At 32.4% G+C, this 17,394-nt stretch overlaps 1 protein-coding gene across 1 annotated transcript; it reads left to right on the forward strand.

The window, feature by feature from the left end:
- Positions 1-5,159: 5,159 nt before the first annotated feature.
- LOC133174553 (toll-like receptor 4) lies at positions 5,160-7,445 on the forward strand. The gene has a single exon (XM_061309664.1). It carries the CDS (start codon positions 5,160-5,162, stop codon positions 7,443-7,445), a length of 2,286 nt encoding a protein of 761 aa, XP_061165648.1.
- Positions 7,446-17,394: the final 9,949 nt, after the last annotated feature.

Consider the following 17,394-nt stretch of genomic DNA (forward strand, 5'->3'; position numbering starts at 1 on the left):
GCGATAACTTCCTTACATTTTTACAGAACAGTATGAAATTCATAATATATAACTTGTGTTATAATAATGTATAACTTGTTCCTTCATTATGCGACTATTAAAATTGAATATAAGGCCATGTATGCATCTTTGCTGAATTCTGATTGGCTGATACATTTAGGCTGTAACTGTCTTACTATCTAATACATGTAACATAATTTTAATTTCAAGACATATATAGTTTAGTCACTAAAGGAATATAATAAATGTGAGAAATCTAGAACATACGCACAAAAACCTGTAATGAAATCTGATTGGCTAAGATTGTAAGTGTTTAAAACTTTCTTGGTTTTGAACCAGGAAGAAAAACAGAATTTAGTTGATGTTTGTAAGAAAAGTGTCTTGATTATGGTAACATCAGAAAAAAATACGAGGACATGCATGCACGTGTGCTGAAATCTGATTAGTTAATATTCTGGATGCTTTAACTTTCTACTTTTTCAGTGAACGACTTTGAAACCAACATATAAGGCAGGTTATTTTTTTTTATTCAGCAACGATAGGGGATCAGTTATCAAGAATGTAAGCATTGGATATTTGTTAAAAACCTGGGTGGTCTTCGTTTTTTTCTATATTACCGAAAAATATATATATACATGTATATATAATCTATTCAACATCAAGTTACAATTTTTCTATTGTCAAACAGACTTCGCATTCAAATCTATCGCGCAGGTATGTTAAGGCAGTACCCAGATCATTTTTCTGCGAACTTAGACTTTTTTCGTAAAATTTAACATTGATAAATCGGAAAAGCCATAGATAAAACAGTTATTATTATTATCCATTGTATAGACGTCATTGAGTCCTAGGCTTAAAAAAACACTCCACCACGACGTCATCACGTGACATCTATGAATAGAAGAAATTGCCTTAACAAAAAAGTGAAAAGTTCAACACTACCCCGGGGATAATTCATTTCTTTTTGTGAAAATAATTATGTTAAAACATCACTGGGTCATGAAAAGTGCTGCTAGAATCCTACTCTCTCGACACAGAAAAAAAATATTCCAAAGTTTGGCATGAAACCTCGCCAATTTTTTTTTTTTTTACATTTTGTACATACGATCAGGAAATTGTCATCAATTCATGTTGACTACACGATTCTAGCAGCACTTTCCAAGTATTATAGAATGCAAGCTTTTGTTACAAACAAAAATCATGTTTCAAAGTATGCAGCCTAGTGCTGAACTTTTGCATTTTTGTTGTTATAGAACGACAGAGGAAAGGCTGATCGGGATTTCAAAACACTGCCTGTGTTCATTTTCAGAAAACATGATAAGAATAAATTAGCGTACCTGATTCTTAATCTTTAATTCCTGATGCATCACACATGACATTCACGGTATAAGCTTTAAAACTCCCATTTCATATATTTGTTAACATGAATTCTCGTCACCTTAAGTTTCACTCGGCAAATATTTGATCAATAGTTATGACGTCATGGGTTTGGTATTTAACCCCTGCGATAAATACTAAACTATTTATACAACCCCAAAACGACATGATTTAGCTTTTATTATGTTTTTGAATGATTTCAATTATTTCTTGGACCTGAAATTAAACTTTAAATACAGATATGAAGAAATCATTATCTCTAAGGTTCACGTCATACAGCTTACTATGACGTCATATTGTATAGGCAGGTAGGGTATCTGGGTGTAGCCTTAACATACCCATGCGGTAATCTTATATTGTCAGAGGTGAACTTGTAAAATGATATTATCTATTAACGGAATAGCAAACATAGAAAAGTCCTTAATTACAAACAATTACAAGAATTTTTGCAGCTATAGTATATCTCACCATTTTTTTTTTGTTTTATAAATATTTTGTCCCCTCTTGTACTCTTATATGATGTTGATAACTTGAAAATCTAGAAAATGATATGGACGGAAAAAAAAAATGAAAATCAGCGTACACTGTATATAGCGCGAACGTCCAAACATGAAACGGATGTTGCAACGTATGTGGAACTTTTATTTTGAGTTCACTGGGATATATCGTTATAAGTTATCTGCTGTAAAGTTATGGAATTGTTTCTTTTCCCTAGGAAAAGACGACCAAAGTCCTTCAAAATACCTTTAAGATCGACTTGTAATTTTATAATTACGAGGGGTGATCAAAAAGTTCGCGAACTATCTCTATTTTTACAAAACCACAATTCAGATCAGAATGAAATTTGGCACACATATAGTCATACACATATTTTATAAATAGCAGGTGTTATATAATGTTTTGCTCTGTGTTTGTGACGTCACAATGTGAAAATGACGTCAATATGTAGGTGACCTTTGACAAAAAATGGTTGACTCAGTCGTACTCGAGCAACGAACGGCTGTAAAGTTTAACGTATATCTTGGAAATTCCTTTGCAGTAGAATATGATAACTTGTACAAGGTTTATGAAGACAAATGACTTACCAGAAGTTCAATCATTAATTGGATTGATTGTTTTAGTGAAGGCAGGGAGATGGTTAAAAATGATGTTTGAACTGTTGCCCAGCGGAAGTGAGCCGGTGTCCTTAGTTGAGCAATTTGTTATGGAAGATAGCCAAGTTACTACAATTAGAAAAATAGTTGAATATCTTAACAATAATATAAATATTTGATCCCTAAAATATCATTTACTTTAGACTTTAAACATATGAGCTATGATAAAAAGAGGTCGTCCATACTTTATCCACATAGGATAAACGACGTTCCCGAGACAGAGGTCTCGGGTTTTGATGATCACCATGCTAATTCTGTGAAGGGATGCCCTTATCCGCCCATCCCATTGCCGAGATTTGGCCATTTCTGACGGATGGACTATTGTTGTTTTAAAAAATAACTTGCATGGTAAGAAATATGAGACTCGGAAAAATCTTTTAATTTCTGTGAACAGAACGCCACGGAGCATGTCACGCGACCGCCTGAATCACGTGATTCGTGCATGGGCAGAACAATGACAGATTATAATCGGAGAGGACTGTTTTAAAAAATAATGAGCACTGAAACCTCATTTTATTTCTTTTAAGGAAGTAATTCAATTAGTTCGCGAACTTTTTGATCACCCCTCGTATATAAACATCTTTGCTTCATATTTTTGCACTGCTTGAAAATTTTTTTCTGAGGGTAATTTTCACTTAAATATTAATCAGAGGGGAAAAGCCCTCAGGTTTGATATTTTAGTGTTCAAACCTAAGACGGCATGGACAATGTTTCAATTGTTGCTTCTCATATTTCACATTGATCTATGCATTATCTAACTAGACCGTTATTTAAATGAATTGCAGCTATTTATATATCTATCTTAAATCACTATCTTTTGAAATTCTTCACATGCTTTCAAATGTTAAGTAAATTTCGGCTTTAAATTGATGTTGTAATTAATCTTACATATGGGTTGTTTTCTTGTATCAACCAGGCTGTTCTGTGATCAACGACAACGGTGAAAGGAATGGGAAGACCCCCTTTAAAAGTTTGTTTATATTGACAAGTAATGGGTTTTTTTTTCACAAGATATAATTCATGCTGATGATTCTTTTTTTCTGGATATTGCAATGAAAGTTCAAAAATCTTTGCCAAAAAGGAAAACATTTGATCAGAAATTTTATATGTTAGAGCGAAAATAGTTTCCAAAATGCTGGGGAATCACAAGGGTTTTGCCATTTCTATATCTGGTTTCTCAACGTTCATTGTTTGTTCTTTTTTCAAGGTTAAACAAATTGAAAATATGGTTAATCTTTGATCTGAAGTAATTTCATATGGTTATAGGACCCGTGATTCAGTATTTGCACTTTCAAATGACGATGATTATTCTGTAATTGTTAAAACTGCATTTAAAGCCAAGTGATCTTTAATGCAGAAAAGAGTTAGAAATCGCACACGTGAAAATCAAGGTAAATTTACTTTTATTTGGAAAATTGCAATGAAATTTTGAGACTTTTCATAAAAAAGTGATCTGTTGCTTAATCACATTTCGTTGCCTTAGAACAATAAGTAATAGATATATATCTATATTTTTAAATCATATTTTTTATGTGTACTATTGTATTGAAGAGACAGTTATGAAACAATTTCAACATGTTTAAAGTCTAACAACTCTCTGATTAGATCGATAACTTTGAAAGAATTATATTCAAAAATTATCTTCTTCAGATGATGCTTGTTTACCACAATGTTTGTTTATTTACAATATTTCACAGCTGTTAAAGTAAATATTTAGTGACACAAACATTTAGTTATATTTTCCTTGCCAAAATTTTTTATAAGTATTCCTAATATTTGACCCAATACATTTGGACTCCACTTTCAAAGTTTATATTAAATCAGAAAACATTTATATTTTTAAAAAAATGTAAGCTTGAATAATTTATTCACAATATTTCACAGCTGTTAAAGTAAATATTTAGTGACACAAACATTTAGTTATATTTTCCTTGCCAACATTTTTGATAAGTATTCCTAATATTTGACCCAATACATTTGGATTCCACTTTCAAAGTTTATATGAAATCAGAAAACATTTATATTTAAAAAAAAAAAATGTAAGCTTGAATAATTTATCCGTACAATGTTCAAGAGACACTATTTTTATTGTCATTATATATTTTTATTACGTTTAGTAAAATTTATGAAACTTCAAATGACTTTTGATGAAATGTATCTTATTTGAGCATTATGCTGTGATATTCTGATTTTAAAAAGCATCTTGTCCGTATGTGGTCTAAAAGTAAATTAATAAATTAGATATGTCATCAATCATCATATTTATATGCATAAGTTTTAATTTTTATTGTAATAATAAATGTTTGCTGTTACTTTTAACTGTCACATTTTCTTCACATCATGAAAAAGTATGCCTCCTTTTTTTTCGTATTTTCCCCGTAAGCGTCTAAAACCTTTGATGTTGATGAAAATCAAGGTTGAAAATCTATTTTTAAAAATTAAATTTGGAACAGGGGTGATTTAAATTTAGGCCTCTATTTTTTTTTCAAGATCATTTTATACATTCAATTAATGTTGTCATTTTTTCCAAGTTTTATTTTTAATCATTTTCCTAGGTGCCAAATAAAGAGGAAGAAGACCCCTTCCATATTATCATTCTTATAGCTGTATTTAATCTTTTGTAGAGTAATGAATTTTGAGGTGATTGAACTTGGACTTCTTGTCATTTTCGCAACAGTAGTACTAGTGATTTCCTTGGATTGTTCGTCAAACAAACAATGTGTATGTCAAAAAATAAAGGGAGAGCTATGGGCAATATGTGAAAACCTTGATCTAATATCAGCACCTTCATTTAGCAATGAGGTCATAGGGATAAGTCTTGCTAATAACCGACTTAGCAATTTTCCTACCAATCTTTCTCTAAATGTCGCTTACTTGGATGTCTCGAGAAATTGGTTGAGAATTGTTGATCGACGATCACTGGAAAAATATAGTTTCCTGAGGAATTTATCAATTTCTAAAAACTCGCTTCAGATGATTGAACTGGATTCCTTTCATAACTCCTCAAATATTGTGCATCTTGATATTTCCAGTAATCAGGAACTAACTCTGGAGGTTTTGGCCAATATATCGAGTGATTTAAGAAGTTCTACTTCTGTTCGCGTTTTAAATTTTGAGAATCTACAATGTACGTACGGAGTAAGTTTCATTGTTAAGAGATATCACCTTATTGGCCTTAAACATACACTTTTGGAAGAACTAAACTTGGCGTCCAATCGCATCAACAGCCTTGAGGCAGGTGTTCTGTCTGATCTACCAAAGTCGCTAAAGCACCTAAATCTGGCCAATAATAGACTCAGTTTTGGAATATATTTGGTAGAATTCGGTGATTTGTCCAATATAGTGACCGTCAATGCAAGTTTCCAGTCCTCTTTTCATCAACTTAAAGTAGAAGACATTGTCATGAGCTGCAATGATACTCGACCGGTTTGTGCGACTTTGTCAGAAAACCAGCATAGGTATCTGAGAAGCAATAGATGGTCTACACTTTTACTGAGACCAAAAAATATTACAATCTTACTGCCATCTACGCTACAATCTGTGTATTTCCACGATAACATGTATAAAATGACTCTTCAAGACTTCTCATTCAAATTTATTAGTAAACCTGCGTTGTCAAAGCTTTATTTGCAAAACAATATTATCTATGAACTAAATGGGCCCATTGTTGGCATGAAAAGTGTATTTCACGCGGACTTCTCCAATAATTTTTGCAGGTATATCTCGCCAAGATTTTTTGAAGATTTCAGAAACTTGTCCCATCTTGATCTCTCCTATAATGCACTTGGAGAGAATCTGGAAAATGACGTCGATGGAAAAATATTTCAAAATCTGAGTATGTTAACCTCTTTGAACCTAACTCGAAACAGGATCCTTCGACTTCCGGCAAAAATTTTTCAAAATCTCCTCCAACTTGAAAATCTTAACCTCAGTTATAATTCTTTGGGTGAGTTTAAATTACCCATAAGCCATATGGTTAATCTGTCTTATATAGACCTCTCCGATAACCAGTTATCGACCATGAACAAGGAAACTAGAAATATGTTAGACGCAGTATCACAAGAGAAGATTGTTTATTTGAACTTAAAGGGCAACAATTTCAGATGCAATTGTGGAAACTTAAAATTCGTGAAATGGGTTCTCAATTCAAAGAACCTTGTTTTTCTTCATTTTGATGATTATACATGCATTTTATCGAATTCCACAAATATTCGATTCTCAAATATTAGATTACTCCAACTTTTGGAAAAGCAGTGTTCCTCGTATACTCTCATCATCGTCATTATGACGGCATTAACTTTCGTTGTCTTAACAATCACCATCAGTCGTATTCTTTATAGATATAGGTGGAAACTGAGATATATGTATTACGTGGCGAGGGAAAAATATAAAAATAGTGAAAAAAAGCCAGACGCTTTAGAAAATTTGTATCACTTTGATGCATTTGTATCTTATGCCGAGAAAGACAGAACATTCGTTATTGATCTTGTTAAGCGTTTGGAAGAGGAATTCAATCTAAGGCTGTGTATACATCATCGTGATTTCATCCCAGGAACAGGGATAGCAGATAATATCACGAACGCCATTCATAATAGCAGGAAAACCGTCTGTGTCATAACTTCAGATTTCTTACAATCATACTGGTGCATGTTTGAGCTCAACATGGCACGCATGGAAGCCATTTATTCAAGAAATGGTGAGAATGTTTTGCTTTTGGTGGCATTAGAGAAAGACGCCATGAAAAAATTACCATTCTCATTCATGGACTTGATTGAGTCAAAATCTTATATAGAATTTCCGGAGAGTGGAGACAAAGATGAAGTGACAGCCTTTCGATCGAATCTTGGAGATACTCTAAGATCTTGTGACAATGAATTTAGATCCCTATCGGCAGAAATAGGGGTTGGTGATTAAACATTGTGGAAATTACGATTTCATCATAATTTAAGTAGAACTTAGCATTCTCTGTTTTTATATCAAAGAAGGCTGCAAATGGATTCAAATTTTTTGTCGTTCACATTCACACATTTCCACATACACGTACAATATACTAATACACATGTAGATGAAAACCAACTGGATACTTTGGAAAAGAGCAGGAGAAACGTCTTTTCGACCTCATTCCTTTGCTCTGGACTGGACTTATTTGATTCATCTGTGAGTTCCGCTAAGAATATCAGTTATAATTTATCCCTTTTCAAACGATCTATTTGAACACAATAAAAAATTTGTTTGAGACGAAATAAAATGCCCTACACTTGCATTTTCACATAATTTATCTTTTTGTCATTAATTCTCCTACTTATACCTGGACCCAATATGAATTTTTATTTGATAATCTCTTTTCTCACATTGACGTCTGCATAAGGCCGTGGTAAAATAATATATTTGTTTTACATTCCTTATTTTTTTTTTCAAAAGGTCACTCCAGGCAAACATATTCCAAAAACTATAGTCAATAATTGGCAAAGTATTAATGAATAAAGGAGAAGGAAACCTGTTACAATCTGTGTCATTTACTCTCAAGTACTTTAATCATGTAAAAATTGAAAGTTAAAAAAAAAAAAAAAAAAAATAATATGATAAAATACTCTAATTTTTTGTAAAGGTTTGCTTTCCTATAATGGGATTTTTTTTGGTGTGTTTCTTCTGTAGAAGACTAGGAGTATAGTAGCATAAATACTCGAAAGTATATAAACCATCAAAAGCTGTATTTCCTAAAAAATATAGAGAAAAATCCTTTTTGGGTGAAATTTGAGAATTTTTATCATGTTCGGAATCTTGAATAGTGTGCCTCCAGTTAAGCTCAAGATCTAGTAAATGAGTTTAATCTGTCTTTTGGTGCTAGATCCATTATGACGTCATAATTGATTTAATCTTATTTTTTACCGTATTTTACGGCTATAACAGAATTAAGTAGAAAATGACACATTTTCATGGAATTCAATTTGAAATCATTTCTAAAGGAACCCCGATACCTAAATTCAATTTTATATCATTTTAAAGAAGAGGTCAAGAAGATATGAGAAACCGTTTATTGAGAGATTGTAGGCAATATTGATACATTCTATTTGTCTGAGATTCAGAAAACTCCCATTTTTATACCTGATTGTCTTCATTTTTCATTGAAAAGGGCAGTTTTAAATATGTTTTTTCGTTGCTTTTATCTAAAAATTATTTCCCGATACACCTCAATTTATTTAGCTACAATTGTAAAAGATTATTAAAGGAATTTGTTTCTCAAATTTGAGAAAACTGTAGGCACTCTTCATTTACTAGATCTTGACCTTAATTACCATGATAAATGACATATTGTGTGATACTCTTTAGAAATTTGCCACGACATTCAGAATAAACATATTTAATTTTATAGAATCGGAAATAATATATTAGATCACAGTTATAAGACATATTTATTAGATATATTTTTTTCAAATATTTAGCACTTATTACTGATTTTGTTGTAAATTAAAGGTGACATTCGTTTACAATTGCTCCAGCAGGTATGTTTTAATAACACATTGCCTGAGATATGGCCACTTTTTTGTCATCTCGAATTTCAGAACTGCTGAATATAAAGCAATTAAAAAACCCACCAAGGTGTGTAATCTTCTTTTAATTCAAAGTATTTTATTTCCAAGTGTTTGTTTAAATTTCATATCACTATATATGGTGATTCAGGACGATACAATGTAGATATTTATCTGATAGGCAGAACACAAAGAATTTACCCTACAATTAACACACTGTGGTACAGCTGTTTTGAAATGCAGAAGATTTTGTTGTACGCGCCTCGTTTAAACATTAAACAACATATCCTATACAAAATTTCATACAACTAAAATAATTGTTTTTGAATTAAAATGTCAAAATTTCTATTTGTGAAATGCCCCCCAAAAATGAGAAATGTAAACACTTATTTATGAAAAATTTATTTTCTTAATAAAAATTAACACTTCGTTATTTATAAAAAAAATAATCATTAATTAAAATAGCTGCTGGTCCTCATTTTGACCAATCCTAACCCCCTCCCTAAATTATATATAATCAATACTTAATATATTAAATTTCTTAGAAAGCACAGTATCACTATTTTAACAATATATCTTGGCTTAAAAGGATAGGACTATATTGAAAATTACCTTAGTGTAGCAATTATTCAATTGTATTAACGTTTCAATATCATATTTGCGTGGTGAGGAAAGGAGTAATAAAACGTTTCAATGTTACATTGCGTAGTAAAGATAAAATTAAAGTAATATATCAACATAAACTTGGATGGGAGAGGATAACATTAACGTAATATTAATTAATAGTTACCTTAGGCCGGTAGTCGCACGCGTGGCGCAGTGGTTAGAGCGTTCACTCTAGAGTCGCGAGGTAAGGAGTGGATCCTTACGTCACGGGTTCGAATCCCACTGTGGGACGTGGAGACCGGTCCTTCGGATGAGACCGTATAAACCGAGGTTCCGTGTCGCAGTAGATGCTGGCACGAAAAAGGATCCCTCACTGCTCAATGGCCGTGAGTGCTGAGTATAGGACAAAATTTTCAGCTCTCCACCGGCAAGTGGTGGCGTCTCCATATGAGTGAAAAATTCTCTAGAGGGACGTTAAACAACATACAAACAAACAAACAAACAAACCTTAGGCCGGTAATGATAGAATTGTATTAACGTATTGATATAACCTTGGCTTAGTACTGATAGAACGTTGCATTGGCCTAGATAGATTTACTTAAAGATAGATTTACGCATTTAAATTAAAAGTACCTATGCATGGTAAGGAAAGGGTTAAATCAATATGACCGTCATTGACAATATTGAATTAGATGTATTAAAAACAATGAATTTACAAGTATAAAACATTGGTGGCTAGCTAATATTTATAAGGCTTTTTTTCAATTGTGCACCGAAAAATGCCACTCTATTGCATTTGTATAAAAAGTTATTCACATTAGGAAAATATCGACATCTTACGAACAAACGCAACTCTCCCTAACTTCCCTATCTCCGTAGTTTTCCCGGGACCAGTTCTTGCACCTTGTTTAAAATCGGAACAATGAAGTTTATTATTATAGAATGGATAGTGTTTAAATTACCCCGTGTCTAATTTTCTATACTTAGGTCCAGATTCTACAATATAATTAAAAGCTCACAGATAGAAGGAAAATAAGCCATAGTACCTAAGTGGGATTAAAAAAAACCACGTTTGCCCTGCGTCAGTGATGTGTGCTGTGTTAATTTGGAAAAGAAAGTAACCTTTTATAGCATTAAAAAAATCTGGATTCACATCCTGTTAAGTGATAGTTTAAGAGAGAGAGAGAGAGAGAGAGAGAGAGAGAGAGAGAGAGAGAGAGCACAATGAGAAATGAGAAAGCAAAACGAGTGAAGATATTAACTGAAATTGGCGGCTTCTTTCCACTATATCTGTATGGATTATAAAAAGCTACAATATTTGCATTTATATAATCAGTTATATAACTCTTATTATCAAAATAGCTTATTTTTTTAATTTTGCGATTTTGATATTGAAATCGTTGTCAACAACTATTAAAATAATTCTTTCAATTCCTATTGATTTATTTTATTTCAGTAGTGAATATTATTTCAATAGTGGTTGCAACCTGTGTTCGGTTTTGAAATGCATGTTTAACCACAATTAAAACAACCATTTCAATAGTGAACGTACGTTCTTTCAATAGTGGTTGCAACAGGGTATACATATTCTAGATACTGTAGAAAGAAAAAAACATAAACATATGATGTGTTATATATTGATAGACTAGAGGTAAATCCATCATGCTAAAGAAAAAAAAAGTGGTAAACCACTTAGATCTGAATGTATGCACAGAAATGTAAAGCAATAAATAAGTGACACTTACTGTGAACATTTAGCGTAACATCTGATAATTTAAATATTGTATTGAAAACTGCCGACTTTTGATTTTGGTATCTGAGTATATGTCTACGTAGTACACGTCTTTCGGAGATTCTTTTGAACACCATGATACTCTAAATCATCATTTACTCAACAAGCATTAAAATCGCAAAATAGACTGGAATCAGCCTCTGCGTGATTACCCTAGCTGTAACGTTTGTTCTTCTTCCACATAAGGCCTGTGGAGTTTGATTGAAAGTAAGAAGAAAATGTCTATGTTATTGAATCGTTTATCAATTGATAAAGGAGATTTCAATCAAAAAATCAAGAAAGAAAAAAAATCGCAGAATATGAATGTTGTTTTTACATATTAGCAAATCAACACCTTTGTTTCTGCTGTTCTACTACATATTTATCTTAATTTGATACAATTAAAAAAATTCGGGTATCAGAAAACATCAATGTATGAAAGCGCCGTTTTCAATGCATAAACGCCATATGACTGCAAAGGGCAAAAAAAAAAAAAAAAAAAAAAAAAAAAAAAATAAAATAAAATAAAAAAAAATAAAATAAAAAAAATAAAAAAATAAAACGGATTAAAATTATACATTTGAAATCACCAGTTGAAGATAGAAAAGGACTTGGTAGATCTTGTGTCCTCTGAAACAAAGCTTTAACGCCTTGTATTCTCTCATTCGTATTATATGTTTAAATGATTCCTAGCTCTCTTATTGCCTAAAATCCAACATTTTAGAAATTATTATTCAGAATTGTACATCTGTACCTGATCACCAGCTGCAAATGAGCATAATATTTGATCTGTTCTACAATGAACCAAACATAGATCGGAAATCTAAGAACTGAAATGATCGGCTATCTAAAAGCAAAAAATGATTGTGAAGACACAAAAATTGGAAATTTCAAAACAAATCGGGCTTTTGTCATCATTGATTTTTTCCGATTCTATTTCACAAAGTCCCCAGCTGTCAATCTGCTTATAGAAAGAAAATACAGATTTGAGGTATGAATGATCTTCATTAATGTTTTAAAATAAACAAGATTTTAACTTTATTCATGTCCTTGTAAATAGAAAAAAATGTTTTAAATCTGTGCGTCCGTAATCAGACAACAAATCTGTCGCCAAGTACATCCTGTTATGATCCATAAAATTTAGCTCTATTTTCACTGCAGTTAATCACCATTGATATCCCATTCCGAAATAGAAAGTATCTATTCTGTGTTGTTTTAGCAACGCAGGGTTTCAGTTACATATTTTCCCCCTACTTTCTAAAACGATAAGTCCTTTTTCTTTCCTTTTATTTCGTTTCATACGGAAAGACGTAATAGTTATTCTACTATTCATTATGTTAGAGTTAATGTACGAGTAGCGCTCCATTCCTTAAAGGTAATGGAGTCGAGACCGAGGCCCATTGCTTTTAAGGAATGGAACGCTTTGAGTATATTAACCCGGTTAAAATCCACTATTTTAAATGCTTGTAATTATTGCTTGTTAATATATGATAAAAAAAAAATAGAAGATATTTTACAAATTAGTAGAATTTCATATATAGATAGAGAGAGTGAGGGGAGTAAAGCGTAATAGACTAATTTAAATCCGTTGTCCGTCAACAGCTTCGATAGCATAGTGAAAAGAGTTTGTGACTATCATGGTGAAGGTACCGAGATCGATTCTCAGTGGTACCTGAATGATTTTTTCTTAATATAAAAATAAACTTTAGTAAATGAAATTTTCTATTTTATTTTCTTTAATAGAGGCATGGGAACTCCGAAGAATTTGAACATAGCAAATTCCTTTTTCAATGTAATTTGCAACTCTCAATTTCTGAATAATTTAATTCTAGATATAACGCGGTATTTGATTGGATAAAATTTATTCTATATCGTATAAATTGGGTTTCCTACGTCACAATGACTTGCGTCAAAATCAAAAACGTATTGATCCGCCTGACGTTACATTTACATTTTGTACAATTTAAAGTTTTTTTTTTTTTTTTTTTTTTTTTTTTTTTTTTTTTAAAAAGGCATTCATCTTTTTTCTTACAGTAAACGAATGAAAATTAAATTATGAGGAATGAAATTAAAACCTTCACAATTTAAACGGTATAAAGTAGTCTGGAACAGTTTACGCTTTTTTATAATCCGCTTCGCGGTTCATAAAGCGTAAACTGCCCCCACCCACTTTACGCTGTATAAATTGGGTAGCTATTAAATTCATTCCTTAAAAAATAATGGACAAAAGAGTGACGTCACAAGTTGATTTTAATAGGATTTCCGTTCAGAACGGAAGACTTAGAGCACATTGTTTCTTCATCGTATTATTATTATTATTTTTATTCACAGCGGAACAACTATATTAAATGTATTGTTTCTTTTTATCATCATTATTATTCCTCCAAAACTTTGTGAGTGCGATTACTTAGAGATGTTTGGATAAATTTTTAAAAAAAAATTTCACAGGATAATACAAAATTCCGTTTTTTGAAAAATTAACTGCCGGTCCTAGGTTATGGTCGGATTTTAAAATTTTGAAATGGATTTTTGCCCTGCGTTTTTCTCAGAAACAGTCTGAGATAAAAAAGGAAAAGTTTCAGGAGTACTAGATCCTGATATTTGTAAATGACCAAGGTTTGCTCTGTTCGTGCTCAGCACTTCCTGTCCGAACCGGAAGTGAATATGTACTTCGGTCAATTTTGACTTTTTTACTTTTTAATACTTTTCAAGATATTGTTATGCATAATAGTGATTAGTCTATAAGTACCAAATATATCATTTGTTTTGAAATCGGATGACACGTTTAATAGATTTTAGTTACCTTCATTATACCCATTTAGCTAGTGTGTTTACAATATGCAAAGAAAGATAACTCTAACTTGTAAGTGATAAAAGAACTTTAGAGATTGTTTGATGACGTCAGAGACGTCTGCACTCGCGATCTAAAATATTTAGACCTTCCATATCCACTGTTTCCTAAGCGTATTACTGAAGAATACACATGCATTTATATATATCTTAAATAACTGATAAATGCCGGCAAGCAAATTGTAGAATATATATACTGATGACATGCAATTTATCTTTCCTATATTGTCTAGAATGAGACTGGAACGAAGCTTTCTATAACGCAGACGATCTTTTAATTCTCTGAATACATCCTAGGATTCGAATATCAAATATCCCGAGTTTCATATTCCATATAAAAATTATTACACACACTAAAATGGAAGTGACAGATAGAAATCCTTTACGTATAAATAGAAAGCTGCCACTTATAAGAAAGACTAATCTTTTAATAAGACTTGGGTATTCTATTTCATCAAAATGTTATAGACTTATCGTTAGATTATTTACAACACGAAATCACCAATCAATCCAACCCAAGGAGTTAATTGAACATTCTTGCGAAATAAGGTACTGCCAGTCGTTTTTTTGAAGTAAAGAATTGTTACAATAATTCAACTGACGTTTCTAGTTTGCTATAATCTAATGATTCATTAAACTTAATACTACCTTTGAAGCCCCCCCCCCCCCTTACATGCCTTGATTTATATTTTGGAGAAGCTGGATCAAATAGGCATTGATCTATATATCTTTTATAGATTTAAATCCTGAATATGTGGTAAAAGGTACAGTATATGCAGAATTTTGTATTGTGTAATGGTAGATTTTTTCAATAATATAAGATTATGATACTGAAATGTTAAATTTAATAGTATATATATATATATATATATATATATATATATATATATATATATATATATATATATATATATATATATATATATATGAGAGAGAGAGAGAGAGAGAGAGAGAGAGAGAGAGAGAGAGAGAGAGAGAGAGAGAGATATTCCCTCTTAACCCCACGTCTCCAATGTATACAAGAACCAAAGAAATGTTAATAGCGAGCGCAGCATTGCGAGCTCTAACGAAAACGCCTGGGCGAAGAGAAAATTCGGACTTCGCACATTGTTTTCCAGAATTACCTCGAGACCCACAATGCAACGCTTCTTGTTCTCGCTGCTAACTTCATTCTCGCAGTAGCAACAACAAGAAATTCACAAAAAATAAACTCACCTCAATTTAATGATATTGCATACAGATAGTAGATTAAACGTTTTTTTGTTAAAACCGTGCACTTTTCAAACTTCGTTTATGCAAATGCAGCTAACATGCGACGTCATGTGACGTCACAATCTAGAGGTTCCAATTGTCTCGTGTTGTTTGAAGAAGCGTATCTTAAAATTAAGTGAACCGCGCTCGTCCCAACGGTCGCACCGTTAACATCTTAATTTAATTGTTTACAGTATAAGTCACATCCATTCTTTAAATAAATCTGTTTTGAATCTAAAGTCAGTCACAACCTATATTTTCACACGAAGTGCACACGTGTTTGGCCTGTAAATCAAAATCACTTGACCCTGCATATACTTCAGTATTCCCCAAGTAGTTCGAAATATTCTGATTCAACACACTTCTCAGAAAATAAAATGGGGACGTAGATAGAAGGATAGTAGGCGCTGTGCGTTTAACAAACCTATCAAATTCTTACGTCTTGGTCATAACTCTGTATTTTGAAATATGATCGCCTATTATACCTGGGTCACAATTTAGCCGATGGTCGAGCGACCAAATTTTTCTCCTTTCGTCGGCTGAAAAAAAAAACATGATCGGCCGACACTAGTATCGAGCGACGCTGAGCAGTCACATTAATTCCTGGGAACATCGATGACTGATTGATTGATTGAATGTCATTTTATGTTCCGTTCGAGAATCTTTCACTCATATAGATATATTACCATATACCGGTGAAGGGTTTCAAATTTCGATCATTTCCCAGCACTCGTAGCCATTGAGCAGTGAGGGTTCGTTATCGTGCCAACACCTACCGTAACAATGGGCCTTGGTTTTTAAGGTCTCCTCCGATAGACCCGCAACTTTCACTTCAAAATGCCGAAGGAACAGTTGCTACCTATTTTTGATCGACTTAGGTATGTTGCGGCCGTGATTCGAACATAGGACCTTCCGATCATGGAGCGAGCACTCTGCCGACTGATCCTCAATTTTTAGGAATAAATCGCAAAATTTGATTCTCGCTAAAAATTCTATGTATACGGTATATCACCCTACCGATGAGAAAGGTTTTGAGTTTGTATATTGTCCTGTTAAACTAATGCAGAGTTTCAATTACATCCTTTTTCTTAGTAGATTACATCTAATTTTCTTTACATATCTTAAATTAGAGTGTTTTTATGTTGTTTTTTTTTCACTTTCAGTAAAGAATGTATATATTTTTGCATAATTTTTTTTTCATTATTCTTTAAATGTAAAGACATATTTATTTCAGAAAAAAAAATTCTATCCATTGTTTTTATCTTTGGAACATGTCATGCAGTTCTCTATTTTATTATAGTTATGTAGCGATGAGCATTTTATAGGTATCAGTAATACTTTTTTTGCTTTTTTGAAGCATAAAACTATGTTTATGATTGATTGTTGATCTACGTCCCATTCAAGATTTTTTTACTCATATGATACGTCACCATATACCCGTTAAGGACTCCATTTACACCTCTACGAGGAACCTTTGAGGAGTGAGAGTTTTTTATCGTGCCAACGTCTACAACGGAACCTCGGTTTTTAAGGTTTCATCTGAAGGACCGGTGACTTTCATTTCCAGTGCCGAGCGGTTGGCGAAGGAACAAACACTAATTATGTTTACGTCTAAGGTTTGATGCGGAAAAGAATCGAACCAGGGCATCCCGATCACGACGCGAACGCTCAAGCACTAGGCTACCATGACCTGTACATGTACTATGTTGGTGGATCCCTTTAAGGTGATTGTTGAAAATCATCTTTGTCTATTTAAGCTTGATAATTACAATTTCTGAAATAAATGTTATGTTTTAAATCCGAAAAAAAAACCCGAACAAACCTAAAAGCGAAACCCAGTAAATCAGCCAAGAAA

This window comes from Saccostrea echinata, unplaced genomic scaffold, assembly GCF_033153115.1.
Source record: "Saccostrea echinata isolate AGI-Se365-2 ecotype Australia unplaced genomic scaffold, CSIRO_AGI_Sech_v1 ptg000058l, whole genome shotgun sequence".
NCBI lineage: Eukaryota > Metazoa > Mollusca > Bivalvia > Ostreida > Ostreidae > Saccostrea > Saccostrea echinata.